This window comes from Colletotrichum abscissum (genome assembly GCF_030869225.1).
Source record: "Colletotrichum abscissum strain IMI 504890 chromosome Unknown Scaffold_14.1, whole genome shotgun sequence".
Lineage (NCBI taxonomy): Eukaryota > Fungi > Ascomycota > Sordariomycetes > Glomerellales > Glomerellaceae > Colletotrichum > Colletotrichum abscissum.
In genome coordinates this window covers 804,873-823,370 of record NW_026850032.1, presented here as the reverse complement: position 1 = coordinate 823,370, position 18,498 = coordinate 804,873, and the positions used below count along the sequence as shown (strand labels likewise).

Genomic DNA, 18,498 nt, shown 5'->3' with positions numbered 1-18,498 from the left:
CCCGGAATCTGAGCATTGAGATGAAGAGCGCGGCCGTCTGCCAGCTCAATCCCCTCACTCCCAACCGTGGCCTTCTCAACTTCTCTGCACTTCACCCCTAGCCCCTGCCTGCCACCTGGACGACTGCAAAGAAAAGGAAAGAAAAAGAAAAGAAGAAATCTGAAGAACAATCGAGACACGAGTCCACCAGTCAATCGTCGGTCATACGCATTTCCCCCACCCCTTTCTCGCCTCTTCCATCCGACTCCGATATCATGACTGGATCTTGCCTGGCTTGGCTACCACCTCGAGCAGGGTGGGCAATCCCCTTGTTGTCTCCGAGAGCCTGCCTATGCGCATTAGCGAGCTTGAAGCGCCAAACGATCTTTGGTCGTTTCCGCCTTGGATCTATTACCCTCTCTCTTCTCATCAAAACCGTCTTCACCTCGGTCGAAAGGCTGCAATCACGCATCCAAGCATCCGAGCCTCGAGATAGCCGAAGGAATTTTCCTGACGCACGGCGCAAGGTCCTTTCGCCGATTCGAGCCTTCTTCGTGTCCCACGCTCATTGTGTTTGCCATCCTCCGGCCAATCCAGTCTTATATTCGTCAACTATTTCGCTTCCTTAGTTATCCGTATTCTCTCGAGAGACTTGATTGTCGAGGGTGCGACAAGCCGACTAGACTCTGGGGGAAACACTACACGCCAGTGGTCGGCTAGTAAGACTAATCGATGGGCGCCGAAGAATAAGCAAGCAAACGGCCAGGCTAAGACGATGTCACTGGTGCAAGCCAACGAAGCCACCAGTCCTGGCTGCGTCTCACGCCAGGGCACTTTGGGGAACATCACCGCCGCAGGCGACTACTCAATGACGATGTCTTTCAGCTGCCCTTGCACCACTGAAAAAGTGACGAACGAAGCAGCCCATGGGAGCAGAGCCAGACCAATATCAGTTCACAACCATGAAGGCGCTCTCACTCCAGGTGATCTGGACAACCATGGGCGCGGCATCAAAGCTCCGGTTAGCCGGCCCCATTGCTCAGCTGCCTAAGTATTTTAGCGGACCATGCAACAACCCGGATCAGGCGCGTCCGGTCGAGTCCGCTGAGGCATGCAAGACTCTCCTCCAAGCGCCCAACGAACCGCAGATTTCGTTGCATCTTCCGGTCGAGTGCAGGCGTGGGGAACGCATCTAAGCCAAGACCCATTACATAAGGCGTAACGGCTTGGGTACACCAAACCAGATACGTTCTTTCGACTCTCACGCGCCGACGTTTCGATGTTGTCAGTACGGAGTACACATATAGATATTCCTTCCATGTATCACCAATACACCAACTTGCGAGGTCTGCAGTTCCACATGGAGTCGCGTTTTCCATTTATTTTCGGGCCTTGTCCTACACAAAGGTCACTTACTCAAGCAATGGCCGCTATATCGACGGGTTGCATTCGCAAGTCATCGTGACCCCGCCGATCTAGCAGAATTCTCCCACAAGATCGTGTTGCACAACATGGCTTCTTGCTGTATCTCGGACCAGAAACGCGTACATCGGTCTCTTACGTCGACGAGAACATCAGTTTGGACTGCGGACGAAGCCGTGAGTGACAGACGTGCGTGGTGGCAGGGATTCAACCCCTGCTCCGGCCGAGAAGTGAATGAACGGGGCCAACCTGATTCTCGACCTCAAGCCGCTACCTAAATGTCTCTTGCTTGTATCCGTACAGTAGGTAACGCTGAGCCAAGGGCTCTTTGATCTGTCTGATTCGGTGCGTCCTCATGCTGCTATAGACATTCGGAACAGAAGCACAGAAGCTCATTGGATTAAGCAGGAAGCTGGACGAACTAGTGGCTCGGTCGACCGAGACATTGTCAACTTGTCTGTCTCTGAAAGATCATCCCCAAGTTGATCTCCCGTCTGGCCATCTGCCCGGTCCCAATATTCGATTCGTCTTCTCTGGCAGATCTGGTTCGACCGACTAGGGCTCGGAGCATCCCCTTGGCCTACCAACCAACGTATCCCCGAGCCAACCCATACTCCCCTACCACACGTCCTTGTTCCGTCTCGCAGTCAGAGTCCAGCTCCAAAATGTACACGCGCGCCCCAACGAGACCCGATTCCAAATACATTAGCCTCCCTCAACTCTAGTCATCCATCAAGTTTTTCCTAGAATGAGCAGGCTGTCATGCCACCCTCACCTCGGGACAGCCGCAGTTGCTCTTCGGACCACTCATCGAAAACGGTTAGGATTATGAGAGCCCTACATGCGTGCTACCAAATACCCTTGGGTCCGGCTATCGACGACGCGATATTAGCGATGCAAACTCCAAGGCGAGCCGAATTTGCTGCCTTCAAGTCCTAACACCTTGTCTTCAGAGTACCTAGTGGCCCTGTTGGCCTTAGCGATGGTTCCCGATTTAATTCTCCGACCCCAACTAGCAACGCTTGGTCATTCGTGGCCCATGCCTAGCAAAAGTTCGCCGGCATCAGCTCTCGCCCGTCATATGTGATACTGCCCGACTGGTAGGGGCGGCCAGTGCCACCTCTCCACGTCCTGCACCTTGACAAATATACCTAGATGGGTAGATGGATGTAAAGGACAGCCACCGCACCAGTCGTCTGAGACAACATACTCTTTGATATCCACCGATAAGCATGGCGCTACGAGTCAGAGCAGCTTAGCATCACGGGAACGATCTACAGGGGCATCAGACAGCCGCCTTGCAGATTCCACATTATGCTCTACCATGGCTCTGGTCCCTGTGCCCCTCGAAGAGCACCCGGCGTTGCGCCATCATTGTGGCATGTACTCCGTAGCGATTCCAAAGCTGCAAAGACCAGTGGGATTTGTCGTCATACAGTGGGCAGAACTTTGAAAAAACATCTACGTCAAGATTCCGCTTTCGCCAAGAAGGATACTGATAGACGCCTCGATCGATGCGTCAATCTTGCTTTGGTCCGCTAAAGACGTCCCTCTAAGCTCTCGGCCCAGTACATCGGTTTGACTGCCATTCTCACTGCCAACCACCCATCCTACCACCATACCTGAACATCCAGCCTCTTGAGCAACCAGATACAATACATCTAGGTCGAGAACGCAGTTCTGGCAGACCCCCCGTCGAGCAAGAGACATGCAGCTAGCCGGCTGGATGTGCTCGGAATATGCAGTCGATGCCGCCAACCCTCATGTACGATCGGCCACCAGCCCTCACCGACTTCCCTTACTTAGTTGCCAACCCTGGCTATCAGCTAGCGGCCTTTTAGTGGTGCGACATGCAAAGCACAGAACGGCGGCGCCTATTGAGATCTCGGGGTCCCGGATCTGGCCACAGCATCGTTCCAGTCAGACGGTAGCTTTTCAGGGTCTGCATGTACTACATCATCAACTTTCATGTGGTGGGCAACAAAGATCAGCTCGAAGATGCGCAGCATGTGTGCTATGCTCTGTCGGAAGTAGCGGCCGATACCAAATGGTCCAGTGCATTCGATGCGGCTTGACATTCCGATATCCCCAATTCGCGAAAAGCCGAGTTCAAGGCCTCGCATAGCTTCTGATCGAATATGTACGGCATAGGTTCAGTGCTAATGTCACGAATAGCACTCTTCTACCTCTGGCGTGCCGGCCAGGGATCCTGGTTGGCCTGTATATTGGTGAGTTGGCCACCATTCTTAGCCCCTGCTTGACGTCGGGATCTTGAGACGCTCCAACCCTGCACACTTCATCTCAACCTTGAGGCTCTGCGAACTACACGTCTCTGAATATTTGGACGACATTATCGACTCGACAAGCAGCTATTGCTTCCACTTGTCGCTGCGCCTTCGGGCCTAAGCGGAACTTCACACCATCAAGGACCGGCGCTTCAGGAACCATTAGCGTGATCAGACGCTTTCACCGTTCCCTCGAACAACGGTCTGTCAGCCGTGGTGTATGGTCAGACAGACAAAGCTGGAAGGAAACGGGACCGTTTACGCCAACCCCACTGAGATCCACGGCATAATCACAGACCAGTACCTTAATCACACGAACCATGACTTCAAGGTTAAGAGAGGCCCATCATTGTCTCCAAATGTACTTACAGCTATGCCAGCAACTTCTGTTGCCTGCGTCTAGCACATCCTCTGGAAATCCACGCACTCCTTCTGTAGCCCAGTAGTTGCCAAATTCCAGCCCTTGGCTCATTGTCTCGGGCTATACGGATCTTGCACGGACTAGGCACTCATCGCTACAGAATCGAAGTAGCTTTGGCCACAATTTACTTGTGTCCTGCGAGATGCTTCAACTATGTCACAGTGGTACGATTATACATTCATGGTTTCACAGAGGACCAGACGTTACCCCTGCAGGACTCGGTATGTTACAAATGGTCCATCATGTACGAGTGTCGCACAGCTGAGGGTCCAAAACGGGATGCAGTTCATTTCCGAGGGGTGATGAACTCTCTCGGAAGCTGGGAGTTGCTCGCGAGTTGAATTTGGAATGTTGGGCTATGTTGGATCCTAATTGACTTCATCTGTAGGCTGGAAGAAATTCAGCGATAACCATCGAGTTGCACGGGGTCACCGTGTCGACGACTTGCTGTCGTTCGCGGCTTCGCCTAGCCGAGCGGATGTAGGCAATGAACTCCGAATGGCACGAAAAGAAAGCTCACGGTGGAAATACGATAGGATTCAAGGCTATCCTCCTGCTCACCTGCAATCGGACCAGACCGGCAAAGGCACAGTAACGCTTGTGTAAGCTTCTGACCCGACACCGTCATTGTCTATCCAGTTGCGTGCCTTCACGTCGATCCGTCTCGGTTCTTCATCAGACAGTCCTTTGACCCTGCAACTTTCGGAAACTTTTATTGCTGTTTCGTGTGGTAGTTGAGAGGCTACGGCCTATGGCGCGCCGCAAGAGCCGTCCATGGTGCTCATCATCGCCCCAATACCGATTCAGACGCTCTTCTTTAGAAGCCGCCATCGAAATTTCTGACAAATTTGTGTCAAATTCTATGGCTGATGTCACGCCGTTGCTTTATACACTGCGTCGTCTCGAATTGCCGCTGTGGCATTCGATGGCCTAGCAAGCTAGGGGTATCCATCATCCGAGATGGCGTTGGTTACCGATGTCAAATTTGCCGATTTGGTATCTTTCCAGAACATCCGATGATCGACCGGATCATTCAAAGAAGAGACGTCCGCGACGTGGCCTGATCGGTCGTTCCTCGATGCTCACTCAGATCGACTTGCCAGCGAGGACTAGGTACAGTGAGATGGAGACGATCGTGAAGCCACTCCAAGCCATGACCAGTTCTTATCAATGAGAAAACAGGCCACAACGTAGTTTAGCATTAGGACTCAAGCGCTTTCGATTTCATACCGTTGTCTCCGCTTCGCGGCTCAAGAATCAGCCGCTTCCCGCGTCACGAGAGAACGATCGTGGGAAGTTCTGAAAGTCACTGCTTCATATGGCCACATTTGATCTCTAGGAACCGAATTTATCATGCCAATCGACAGCTCGACTTCTTGTTGGGTCGCCCGTTAGTTGCGAATCGCGACTCATTGCTACACGGTAAAATTGTCAAGCGTTGATACTCGTCAAGTGTTGGTTGGAACTGACTCTCTAAACTAAATAGCCGTAGCAAATCGCCTCGGTTGTTTACCATTTTCACCGAAATGGAACGAAAAGAAAGCTGAAGTGAGATTTTGATATCAAACGAGCCTCTCGATTTTCTAAGCCACTCGGCGGTTCGATCATTTGGAGAATACCTAATGAGATATTGCGAAAGACCCTGCTGGTTTTCTTCTTGTTTCATATGCATTGTTTTAGAAAACGAGATGATGATCTACTCCGTATAAGCATACCATGCTAACTATGTTTTCTGATAGATCACATACACGTGAGCACTCGGGCTGGCTACATGAAGAGCAGAAATTCTCCAAGCCAGCCACAAAAGCTCGGCTCGGCTTCAAGAATCAGTCGTTTCGTCCTCAAGATGAGAGCTTTTCAACACTTCTCATGGAGTCTCAGCTACTCTGCCTGATGCTGTCGCACAATCGAGCGTTCCATCGTTGTTGTCCGTTGCCGGCGGACCGGCAGAATGTAGCCGGGGCCAGGCGACGGTATGGTATAAAAGCACCTGGCGCGCAAAGGATGCCTAAATTGCGTTGTTTCTGGGCGCGTTCCGCGCAAAGACTCCGATTCCGCTGTGGATGCGAGAGACCCTTAGTTTAACAGCCAGGCGGGGCGCGACGGAACCCTTTTTCGACATTCAAGGCTGTCCGAGTCGTTGCCAACAGGGGCCTGTCAACCCGTCCGGGGTTTTCGGCAAAGATTACACGGGATCGTCAGTCAAGCTCGCTGCACGCATTTCAGCTGGCCGACATCTGATTGGGTGGTTTTGGCGAGTTGACCAGGAGCTGGACTGAGGTCTGCCTTCAGCTGCAAGCCACATTCTCCGGTTCGGGCTAAAGGCCATGATAGTCTTGTCTTGGGCACCGCTAGACTCCACCACACCGCTATCACGCCAAAAGCTCATCACCAAAGATGAGTTGTCGTGACATAGGGCGCAAAGCCTTGTTTGTTGCTTACAGTCCGTATCCGTAGGAGTTTATCAAGACTCAAGTGAGTTCCTCAGTCGCGAATCGAAAGCGTACGAAGCTGCGCAGGAGACACGAATTGGATCAAGTGATCTCCATGTAAGTGAGCAAAAGAGGGGCAAAGGTACGTGAGATCTACCCCCTTGAGTCAACTCGACGAGATATGTAACTAGGTTTCAGAAAAGAAAAACGGCTTTGGAATGATCATCTGGCTGTCTGCCTTGCCAGGCTGGTCGAATAACGCTACCAACGCGCATCGGTCCATACCCGCACCTCACGAGGCGGAGTTTCCACATGGTCCAATCCCAACCAGCCTCTATACCCCGGGCCAAGATACGAACGGTCAAGTGCAGGAGACTTGGAGCTGGACCCTTGGTGTATCCCTCCTTTGAGCCTCATTGGCGTTGTTGGACGCCATGGTCTATTGGCTCACCCGCAGGGCGCGTTCTATTTGGTAACTTTTCATCTCAGCCCGAGCTGGGATTGCCCGGCTGGCTGTATCTGTCTCCCTTTTCTCCCGCATCCTTCTCTGGAGCCCTCGTCTCTCTTCTTATCCCTCCCTTCTCCCCCCTTTTTCTCGCACTTTTCCTCCACATCGTATTATTCTGTAAAGACACAGGAAACAGATCGTTACAGCTTCAACATGGGGAGATTCATTCAACTCGGAGCTCTTGCTTGCTTGTACCTGGGCGTGGAGTCCAAGGCGCTGAGATGGCAGGACGATACCCCAAGCTGGTCTCCACCCAGGCAGACCATTGCTGCGATGAACATGGAGGAGCTCGGCTTCAGTCCGAAGCCCACTGCGGCGCCTGAGCCCGGCAATGTCGACCTGAAGCTGGCCAAGCGTGTAAGAGGCGACGACACCTGTGGTTACATCTCTGGAGAAGCTAGTAAGTATACAATCTTATGATGAACAGAGAATGGTGGTTTGTAAAGGATGCTGACCTCTCTCTAGCCAACTCCATCTACTGCGGTACTGGATCCTGTGTCATCAACAGCTTCTATTCTGTTGTTGGTTGCTGTAGCTCTTCCTCAGTCACAGACTGCACCACAATTGCTACGAGCTGTCTCCCATCAAGGTCGGCTAGTCGCGCCAGCAGTGGTGATACTCGTATGCAGCTCTGGTACGTTATACTGTCGCTCTTCTTTTCCTACGTGAACCATGTCTCATACGAATGCTTCTAGCACTGCCTCGGAAAGACCCGAGTGTGCCACTTACATCTACTCGGGCTCGCTGTTCAACCGTTATACCCTTTATGCATGCGCTGCCACCGAGGAAGTGATTGTTGTCTACGCAAACCCTACAGATTCTTCCGTCACCCAAGAGTCGACGACAGCACCGTCAACAACCTCCCTCCGCAACATCGCATCAACCACTGCTACGTCTGCAGCGACTACTAGCACGTCTAGCGGTGGTGGTGGCGGCGGCGGCGGCTCGTCCACTCCCGTTGGTGCTATCGTGGGCGGCGTCGTCGGAGGCGTAGCGGCTATCGCACTCATCGTCTTCGGCATCATCTTCCTCCTCCGCAAGAAGAAGAAGGACACCAACAACGTCAACAATAACCAGGCCGCCCACCAGTCTTATGTCGGACCCCCGCCGCCCAACCAGGGACAGCCGCAGATGTACCAGCAGCCTGGTCCCCCGGCGCAGCAGCCGTCGCCCCAAGGATACCCTCCCCAGCAACAGCAGGGACACTACCCGCAGGGCTTCACACCTGTGGACAACAACAATAACAGACAGAGCATGATGAAGCAGCACTACGACGTCACCACGGGATCCTACGACCAGAGCAACAACGGCGTCAGCCCGCCCGCCAGCCCGCCACCCATGAGCCCCTCGCCCACTTACCAGTCCGGTGTGCCGCAGTACGTGCCGTCTCAGAACAGCGTCAGCCCGACGCAGGGAACGTATCCTCCCCAGCAGCAGCCCCCGCAACAGCAAGGGGGCTACTACAACGCTCCCGCTCAAGGACAGCCACCTGCACCACAGCAGCACCAGCACCAGCAGCCGGGCTTCGCGTCTGAGTTGCCTGCTCACAGGGGCGACAATGAGCTGCGTGAGTTGGCTTGAATGGCTGTCAGTGTGGACTGAGGCGGGCAAATGTGGAAAAGCGCAGTCGATGTTTTGGTTTAATGATGGATTTAATTTTCAAGTATGAATGCGGGGTGCTGGAATGGATACGAAGCTCACGCTCTCAAATGCTGTTGTGAACGTGTAGTCAGCAGTGGTGTTGAACAGGATTCTTTGGAGGGAGGGGCAACTATCGTTATGTGTATATGTAATACCCAAAGTCTTTTACATGGCCTCAATGGGCGTAAGAAACCCTCTCTAATGCAATTGAGATATATATAAACCATGAGATTGCCAAGGGATGTCGTGAGACATGTCAACTGCTTGTGCGTTGGGTTTCATAATCGTTAAACTGATTACAGCTTGCTGTGTAGATCACGGCGCCAGGGTGTATTTGGGTTATCATGTCGTCCCGGGATGAGGTGGTCCACGGCCAAGGTATTGAGGAAACCTGGGTGGACTTGGTTTAGGTTTGTGACACCGCACATTTTCATCGTCGTTTCCAGTTCGTCTCGCAGGACTACGAATAAGTCAGTATTGCGGTTATACATCTCACAGCGTATGCATTCGCCCAGAAAGCTGCGACAAAATGGTATTCGAAAAAAAAAGGACTTACTCTCGATGTATCGCTCCACGCCCTCAGCACCATAATTAAGCCCATATAACAAACCCCTCCCAACACCCACGGCCTTGGCACCAAGACACAAGGCCTTGAAGATATCCGTCCCACGCGAGATGCCGCCGTCCACGTACACCTCGACCCTGTCAAACACGTGCGGGCAATTCTTCTGCAGCTCCAGCAGCACCATGATGGTCGCAGGGGAGGTATCGAGGCTCCGCCCGCCGTGGTTGGAGAGGACAATGGCCTCGACACCGGCCTCGACGGCCCGCTCGGCGTCCATCCACGTCTGCACGCCCTTGAGGACGATGGGGAGACCCGGGACGGTGCGGCGCAGCCAGGCAATGTCGGACCAGCTCACCGAGGCGTCGATGTAGCTGCCCATGATGCGGCCGAGGGCGCCACCCTTGGCGTCGTTGACGGCGCGGGCGCCGGAGATGGGGGAGCCCAGGGACTCGTCGGAGGCCACGCGCTCGTCAGCCTCGCGTTTTCCGGGGATCGGGGCGTCGATTGTGAGGAAGAGGGCTTTCACGCCCTGTGCTTGGGCGGAGCGCAGCAGGCGTTCCGAGTTGGCGCGGTTCTTGTCGACGTAGAGCTGGAAGAAGACGGGGACATCGTAGGGAGTCGCGGGTTCGTGCTCGCGCTGGGCGGCGAGGATGTCCTCGAGCGGGAACGAGGCGGAGACGGAGACGCACTGCGGGACGCCGGCGGATTTGCAGGCGCGGCCGAGTTCCTTTTCGCCTTCGGGGTGGACGAGGCGGGCCATTGCGGTGGGCGGGCAGAAGATGGGGGCGCGCATCGGGTGGGAGAGCATGGTTGTGGCGGTGGAGACGGCGGCGACGTCGACGAGGACGCGGGGGCGGAGGGTGATTTGGGAGTAGAGGGTCGCGTTGCGGGTTTTTGTGAAGAGGTCTGTTGCGGCGGAGGAGACGAAGGCCCAGGCTTTGGGGGAGAAGGAGGTGGAGGCTGCGGATTCGAAGTCGTGGGCGCTGATGAGGGTTGTGAGGGGAGGCTTTGAGGGCATGGTTGGTGGTGTTGGTGGTGTTTGGCTGTCTTGTTTTTGGGATGGATCTCGATGCTGCTGCTGCTGCTGCGGCCACTTGTGAGGTTGAGGTTTCGCCATGATGGCTCCCGGGGGTAGGACGCCCTTGTGGTGCGAGGTGGGAATGGTCGACTTGACCAGGTTGGGCCCGTGGACTTCAGAGTAGACTTCTGTGGCGTCTTTGCCTGCGCACTTGAGAATCACGGCGATGCCGCCCGGGTGTTCGCGAACAAAGTCTGTCAAGTCGTAGACGACGCCGTCGATTGCGAGCCAGAGGTCGTCGAGGCGGTTGTGTCTTGATACCTCGGCCGGCGTCAGTGTAAGAGGGGGCATGTTCTTATCATAGGAGTATGGGTGAGATGGGTAGAAGAATGGCGTCAGAGAGAGGGATGATGTTGAGAGGTGAAGACTTGCATCACCGTCTTTGTATGTCGTCGCGGGCCGGGCGCCAAGGCGTAGTCTGACATGTCCCGGGACCGAAGGGGGTAGTCGATTTCGGGCGGTATTGCGCCGAGAGGGTCCCTCGGGATGGTGGGGCTGCAGCGTGCCGTCCTCCCCGGGTTTCCCTTTTGATGCGACTCTGGCAATTGCCCTTGGATGATGGCCGCCCCCCATGCAGGCGGGGGTGGATTGCACCCTCAGGGCCCGCGGGGAGATTCTCTCGCTCGCTAAAGATGCACGGATTTAGAGCTCGTCATCACTGTAAATCACCGATGTCGCATTGGGTTGTTGGTTGTGGTGGTCCCGTGGTGGGAGAATTATTTTTATTTATTTTTTCATGTGGAGTTACCTCTCCAAAGCCTCTCCCTCAAATGAAGCTAGATCAACATCACCCCGCCAAAGCCTTGCCGATAAGACTCAATGCCCTTTCGCTGTGATTCATCTTCAACGCCAGCGCGTGCCCCTCCTCGCTCATCTTGGCCCACGTCTTGCGCAGGATGCCAATAATCTTATCCTCGTCAACCTCCTCTTTGCTCTCAAAGTCGTCGAAGTGATCGTCGAGGAAGACGAGGCATGCCACGTCTTCAAGCACCTGCGTCTCCTCGTCCTTGCTGAGGTTCTCCTTGCGGATAAGTGCCGCCACGCGGTCGACGTCCTCCTGGGGGATGGCGGGCTGGATGTCGGGCGATGAGGCGAGGAGCTCAGCCACCTGAGCGGCGGCTTGGGACTTGAGCTTCGCGCGCCAGGTGAGGTAGCCCGGACGGGTCATTGGGTATGTGTTGCGGGGGATTTCCCATCTACGGTTCGCAAATCAGGTGAGTCAGATAATGAGGCTTGTTAGGTAACTATGACTGGAAAGGGGTCTTATTCATCAACGTGATATGCTTAACATGCAGATTGTGATGCTTATAATTGCTTGTTTAAAAAAAGGTAAAAAAGTATAATAAGAAAGGAATGCTTGATTGCGCAATGTTACCTCCTGAAATGTTGGGCTCGGCAGGCCAGTTGTAGGACCGGAGGGGCCGTCGGAGACCTGACGGCGAGCCAGCGCGTCATCTTCTGGGCATAGTGAAGCTCAAAAGGAACCGACTCAACGGACGATGGCCTGGGATCTTGCTTGTGGGCCTCGTCGATCAGCTCGAGGGCCTTGAGGTAATTGGGTGGCAGATCGGGCAGTGAAGACGACGCTGCCATTTTGGTGTGTGCGATGATTATGTGATAGTATGAGGTGGGATATGGTGGGTGTGTTCAACGGGAGGGTGTTGGGATGAGTGAGTTTGAACGGAGATCGCTGGTGAGGGAAGAGATGGGTTGCTGTTTCAGGCCTTGCGAGAACTTCTTGGCCAGTGAGAGAGAAAGCCGCTAGTCGCCCTTTCAGAGACCGAAATCAAGAATGCAACCACCGACGGCGGGTTCCATTCAGGACGATGAGTAAGCCCGGGGCATGATTGGCCATCGCTCACATATCGCCCGTCCCGGACCTGCATCAGAGGTCAGAGGCTCACCTCGTCCTCGTTGCCGTGGACCAATCCCCGGACCTTGTTGTTAACATCAACTTGATATTTCCCACACATCCTACTCCCCCACGCAACAGACCATGGCTCTACCAAACTTCCCACTCAATGTCACACTCACCACGTCGCACAATTAACGCCTATTTTCAGCATATAGATCGACAGGACCCATAACCTGTCAATCCGTTGGCCCCACGCTTCCATGCTTCGGCAGATCGCCTGCCGCCCAGTCTCGCCTGTTCTAGACCGGAGGATACTTTGCGATCCAGGGAGGGGGAACTTGGAGAAGGGTCCCCGAACCGCGACGTTTCGTCCCTTCGTCCCACCATGGCCGATGCTGCATACGCACACTTCCCCAAGCTACTGTGTATGATTCATGCTCGTTGATTGGTCGGACCCATTCAACCGCTTAAGCTGAAGTTTGACACTTTGCCAGTCTGATGAAGCCATATTAATAGCTTTCAAGGAGGTCCTTCTGCCCCATCTTGGCCGTCAAAGCCAGCTTCAAGTTTTCATTTTCGGGTTCGTGCTCACCACAGCCACAAGCAGAATATTTCTCTTCTCTTTCTTTTTTCCAACCTACCTAACAGAATTGATTCAATTGCCCACTTAATCCTCGACAGGGCATAACTGTCTGTTTGGGAAAGGATGACGGAACGCTGCTCCTGCCTGCTTTGGTGAAATCGTAGCTTCCTGGTTGATTTCTACCACCTGTGACCTTTCGCTCCAGCCTCCTTTGCCAACTTCACCTACCTTACCTTACCTTATCAATCGACAAACTCGACCACACACCTCACCCTCTGTTCTTTCTTTCAGCTACACACCAGATTTCTCACAAGGCACCACCTCGTGACAATCACAGCTTATACTTCTTCAGCCGGCAATCTCATTGAGCATTCTATCAATAGAATCCTGCAACTACACTGCCGTTTTCAACAGCATTTACAAAGCCTGAACTCACCGACAACCTACTCATCAACATCACGATCAAGTCCATCAACAACACCCGATCGACCTCACACTCAGATATCTCAAGCGCGAAAAAAGAACCACCATTGTCACTCTCAGCAGATTGAACACTACGAATCGGACAATTGCAATATTTCGGAACGGAAGCAGCGACTTCATTTCTCAAAGCCTTGTGGTTTTCAGAGTACTCACAGGCAGATCAAACTTCAAACAGTGAGCTACAATTCCAGCGAACCTTCCCTTTCCAAATCATTTGCTAAAAACAATATTCCAGATTCATCTCCTCAACACTCCACGGGCCAACATACCTATGCTTTCGCAATGACCAAAGCTAATCATCTGGCTGCCACAGTCGTTGACGATGGCACATCCTCCGTCACAGCAGTTACAGATGATGACGCCATGACCCTCGTCGACCTGTTCGGAGATCTTGACGTCGAGGAACTCACCGAGCCTGATAACAAAACCACATCTGGGGAGTCGACCAGCATTGTGAGTTCAGAGGCCAGCATAGACGCCGCTGATAGTGAGGTCGGCCTGAAGAATAAGCCAAACGAGAAGGGCAAGACCGCAGACACAGAAAGCCAGTCGGCCACAGAAGCAGAGACTTCCTCTGTAGTCACATCCGATGCAGCCAACTCAGAAGTGGCTGAGTCGTCAGCCTCTGGCGAGACAGCCTCAGAGGACAAGAGTACAACCGACAATGCATCCTCAAAGAGCGAAGACGCCTCTACTGGTGCCCAATCATCAACCACGGGCGAGTGGACAGCCTCAGAGGATGCCCTCATCATCGGCATGAAGGAGGGTGGTGAGACCTGGGCTTCCATTGGGAACGCAATCAACAGAGGCAAGAACGAGGTCAAGAAGCGCTGGCACGTATTGAAGATCAACGTTGCCAATTCGGCCGAATCCACAGGCGAGGCTCAGACAGTGTCTGGAGGAGAGACCACTCAGACCGAATCCCAGGCCGGTACCGAGGCCGATGCCAAAACCGACGGGAGCCAAGATGAAGCAGAGAAGTCAGAATATGACAATTACAAATCCAAGGCAGAGAGAAAGGCGGAGCGCAAAGCCGAAAAGCAGAAGCAGAAGAACAAGAAGACCCCCAAGTCTGATGAAGAAGCGAAAGAGCTGCAAAAACCTTCCAAGGAGGTGAAGAACACTGGGGGCAAGAAACCCGAGTCCAAGCCCAAGGAGCCCAAACAGAGAGGCAAACCCGCCGAGCCCGCCCCGTCAGAGGACTCGTCAAAGCCTGCTACCTCCGACACCAACGATGAGACCCCGAGCTCATCCTACCGAGACCGCTTCAACCTCCTCCGCGACACCTCCTCGGCCTCCGAGTCAACGTCATCCGCTACCAGCGCAGACGACAACGACGCCGATCCTCAAGCTCAATACAAACGCGAACTCGCCGGCCAGGAGCGCTACATCCGCCGCCACATCCACCCGGCGCTCTACCCTCCCGCGCCGGCAGCATCCCACAAGAGAAAGAGACCACTTCCCCCTCCCGCCAATAGACGTACGCCCAGCCCGGCAGACAGACAGCAACGCCGAGACGACGCGACTCTCGCGGCCGTGGTGTCCAAGAGGGAGGCGACAAAGTGGCTCGAGATGCAGGCCAACTTTTACAATGCCACGGGCCGGATGGTGCCGCTTCACATGATCAAGTCGAGATGCGAGGCTGAGGAGGACCGAGGCAAGGCCGCCGGCGTGCGGAGTTGGGCCTCCTCGGTGGCCGGTAGCGAGGATTTGTTGGACCCCTACGAGGGTCGGGACACTCCTGAGGATGCTCTCGTCGATGATGACGAGGATTGATACACCCCGTTTTTTTCTCCTTTCTTACGCTTGTTTGCGAAATGCGATCCTCATGAGATACCTGGCTTGAGGAGGGTAACGACTGACGAATGATGATGACGATGAAGGTTACATCCTCACCTTTTTGCGTCTACGAGACTTTGATCGCAACTTTGATTTGGGACAGCTGGTTTAGACGGATGGAAGTGGGTTATCGGATATCAAAAATTGGGGTTGGGGATTCGGGATAACGGATAGATGGAGTGGTAATTTGCATTTTTGTGTTTTGGGTCGTCTCTGGGTAACAAGGTAGTTCCTCAATATGAGGACTATGGATCCTTTTTCCATATCCAGCCAGCCATCCTTTGCTCTATTTCTTTCTTTCTGCTACTTCGTAGGGTTTGGGGAGAGAAGGGTGAATATGAGAGAGAGAGAGAACCCTATTTCCATACTGATACTCACGATGAACTGCTTTTGCATCTCAATTCACTGGTAGTGAATGGTGTGGATTTGATCTCACAGCATTCCGGTTTGCAGAGAAATCCCTAAATTTTGGAGCTTCTATAGAAAAAGGTGCAGACTACTACCACCACCAGCCACCGCAGAGGATGGGGGGGTATCAATGGGAATCAACCATTACAACAAAAAGCAGCCATCTTATACATGGTGCATGTCGAAAACTCCCACCGTATCAATTCGCCTCCCATTCTCGCCGTATCCAAGATATAAGTACAGGTAAGCAGCCCTTGGAAACTATCCAAGGGAGTCTGCTGTAATATGATGTGCCACCCAATGCGCCGTTTGAGATGCTGTGTGCGCTCAAAGTTTTCGAGAATGCCCCCCTTAGCCTGCTCGACTCCGCTGTAGCAGTAGTATTTTCGAGCTGAATCTTGTACATCGGAGAAGCCTGTGGAAGGGGAACCGTAGACGCATTGCATGAGAGGTCATCATGCCTGACCCGAGTGCAGCTTTCGCCGTCGGTCGGAGCAGGAGTCTATGGCCACCACCACCAAGCTGCGCCTCTCTAGAGAATATTGTGACCGGGGGTTGAGTGATATCGAGTACCTCCTAGCCAAGTCATAGAATAGCCACCATTGAGACATACCGTCTATTAGATAGGGTTCTCCATGCCGGGGGCCATTGTCGTTCCTGGAGGTGCAGCTGGACTAGGACTTGTTCCTCTAGTCAAAGTGTTATTGCTTGACCCGAGCCCCCGCTTCATCATCTTGCCCAGGACAGTAACCAGCTCACAAGCATCGGAAAACATGTCATCGTCCATGCCCTCGGTCGCTTCATAGACCTCGGATATGGCATCCTTGGCCAGTTTTCGGCTCCCGTCAGCGTCGTGCACACACTCGTAAAGGAACGCGGCGTATTCGGTCTTGACGGAGAGTCGTAATGAATGCGACCCCCAGAGGTGTTGGTCAGCCAGAGCAATCGCCTCCTTGAAGTACTTGTGCGCTTCGGGGAGGTAATCTCTCGGCGGCTCGAGGAAGGCGGCGGGTTGGTCGGAGCCGCTTCGAGGAGCGAAACCCGGCGGAGGGTTCACTGGACCGCCCTCGAGGGCATGTGTGGGCTGTATTGAGCCCTGCGATGAGTTCCAATCCTCCCTTGCGATTCCTTTGCCCTTGTCCGTCCTTGGTGGGGTCAATCCGGCCATTGTGTCTGGAGTTGCGATGCCCATAGTGGACACTGCAGGTTTGTTGTGAAACAGGACGAAAATGTGGTAGAACGATGCTCGTAGCTTGTACGCCAATACCCGGAGTTCTGTATGGTTTCCCACCATAGGAATCACATATTGCTGCAGCATCACTAGGCCCTCTCTTGAAAGCCAGATGATGTGAAAAATGAGGTCGAGAGACTGGGGCGCGCGGGCAGCATCGGGTCTGCGCTGTTTCTTCGCTGTGACAAGTTGCTCTGCAAGGCTTAGTGAGAGTCCAAGGATCTTGTAAAGCATCGATGACAAGAGTGGGTTATCGGTTTCGACGGTTTTCGCCCATTTTCCGAGGAACTTCTGGTCAACTTCGGAGGAAGCCATGAGGATTTGTCCGCACGTCTGCGGCGCGTGAGATGGCAGGGATGGGTATTACGGCTTCTGTAGTCCTGATGAAGAAGGAGCAAGCCCGGAATGAGGAATTCGGCTGGGATTCACCGGAAGTTCGCCAATGATAATTAAGTGCCGTTCTCTGTACTGATTCAGAGCCGCTCAGTAGAAGGGCGTAAGCAATGGCTGAGAGTGAGCCGCGGGCAATAGTGAATGAGCCAATTGTGAGAGCTGCGGAAAGCTCGAGGATGAGAAGATATTCGGGGAGCAGAACAAGCCGATTATGTTTTTTATCTTTGGCCTGATAATGAAACTGAGTTATGCCGGTTGTCAGCGACTACAGGCACCGATCGCATTGAGTGTAATCTGGAAGAAAGGAATACTCACAGGTATAATACATTACTAGTAAGTACTCAGTGAGGGAGTTCGATCGTTCGGCCAATTGGCAACTTGCTAGGCGCAAAAATCAATTATTCAAGTGTGAGCGGGATGAGGCTCAAGTGAGAAGATGAGTGATTGAGTGATCTTTTCGCAAATAGCATGACGACAACGCTCAATGCTTGGGTGGATTGTCGTCGAGAAACCTTTTGAGGACAGGCGTAGATAGAGCTCCCCGATGGGCTACGAGGACGATCCCTGAGAGAATAAACGAGTGTCGAAGGATAATGCCGGCGTAGGAGGCGGTGAAGAGCGGGCGTGGAAGTGAGCGTCGGCGTGGCTGCGGGGGCGGGACTAGGTGCCAAACGTCTGTCAAGTCAAGGTGCGAGCAGGCCAAATGGAACCAGACGAGATGAGACGGCTGGCAGCAGTCGTAGTCGTGGAATTAGGGTGTGACGAGGTAGTGTGTCGGATGTCGGGCTATGAAGGCATCTCGACAATGGTTGAGGATGAGTCGAAGAACAGCAGCGATGCAGGTAAGTTTTGAGACGGGTTCGGGCGATGTAATGTAATGTAAGGTAATGTAGGTAGCTGCAGGTTATATGTGCCCTAAAGGAGAGCTTGCAGACAAAGGCGCAGAGGACTGGGGCATGCGGTGGTATTGTGCATGAACGAGTGTGGGCCTTTGCGAGAGCTGCTGCGCGGTCTGGCCGTAAGGTAGTGTAGAACTGGGAGAACCGAGGCCGATTGGGAATGGAGGCAATTCCCGGGGTACTGATACAGATGGATGACGAAGTCGCCCAACAGGTACCGCACAGGCGATGGAGGTTGCGCGATAGGGTGCCTGAGTATGGAGTCTTTGGACACCCGGGGTCGGGTGGTTATGAGGTTGAGATGAGAAGTAGGAGCAGCAATGACGGCCGCGGGCGACGTCGTACAGAGGCGAGAGGCAGCGAATGAAGTCGGGTATTGTAGGTTGGATGACGGGGGCAAGATGCTGCAAGATGAGTTGTCCACCCCTCGGAAGACACGCGCACCGTGTGAGTTAAGGCTTGAGAGCGATTGATGT

At 53.6% G+C, this 18,498-nt stretch overlaps 6 protein-coding genes across 6 annotated transcripts; 4 read left to right on the top strand and 2 right to left on the bottom strand.

The window, feature by feature from the left end:
- Positions 1–254: 254 nt before the first annotated feature.
- CABS01_06836 (uncharacterized protein) lies at positions 255–608 on the top strand (the record flags this gene model as incomplete). Its single annotated transcript, XM_060540201.1, has 1 exon — positions 255–608. One exon carries the CDS (start codon positions 255–257, stop codon positions 606–608), a length of 354 nt encoding a protein of 117 aa, XP_060403885.1.
- Positions 609–941: 333 nt separating this feature from the next.
- CABS01_06835 (uncharacterized protein) lies at positions 942–1,175 on the top strand (the record flags this gene model as incomplete). The annotated part of the gene is made up of 1 exon (XM_060540200.1): positions 942–1,175. One exon carries the CDS (start codon positions 942–944, stop codon positions 1,173–1,175), a length of 234 nt encoding a protein of 77 aa, XP_060403884.1.
- A 6,025-nt stretch (positions 1,176–7,200) lies between these two features.
- Positions 7,201–8,628, top strand: CABS01_06834 (uncharacterized protein; the record flags this gene model as incomplete). The annotated part of the gene is made up of 3 exons (XM_060540199.1): positions 7,201–7,447; positions 7,513–7,681; positions 7,743–8,628. The coding sequence occupies 3 exons, from the start codon at positions 7,201–7,203 to the stop codon at positions 8,626–8,628; spliced, it is 1,302 nt and encodes a 433-aa protein (XP_060403883.1).
- A 356-nt stretch (positions 8,629–8,984) lies between these two features.
- Positions 8,985–11,924, bottom strand: CABS01_06833 (FMN-dependent dehydrogenase; the record flags this gene model as incomplete). The annotated part of the gene is made up of 4 exons (XM_060540198.1): positions 8,985–9,148; positions 9,245–10,957; positions 11,148–11,527; positions 11,707–11,924. The coding sequence occupies 4 exons, from the start codon at positions 11,922–11,924 to the stop codon at positions 8,985–8,987; spliced, it is 2,475 nt and encodes an 824-aa protein (XP_060403882.1).
- Positions 11,925–13,534: 1,610 nt separating this feature from the next.
- On the top strand, positions 13,535–15,028 carry CABS01_06832 (uncharacterized protein; the record flags this gene model as incomplete). Its single annotated transcript, XM_060540197.1, has 1 exon — positions 13,535–15,028. One exon carries the CDS (start codon positions 13,535–13,537, stop codon positions 15,026–15,028), a length of 1,494 nt encoding a protein of 497 aa, XP_060403881.1.
- Positions 15,029–16,118: 1,090 nt separating this feature from the next.
- CABS01_06831 (uncharacterized protein) lies at positions 16,119–17,045 on the bottom strand (the record flags this gene model as incomplete). Its single annotated transcript, XM_060540196.1, has 1 exon — positions 16,119–17,045. One exon carries the CDS (start codon positions 17,043–17,045, stop codon positions 16,119–16,121), a length of 927 nt encoding a protein of 308 aa, XP_060403880.1.
- Between the last annotated feature and the right edge of the window lie 1,453 nt (positions 17,046–18,498).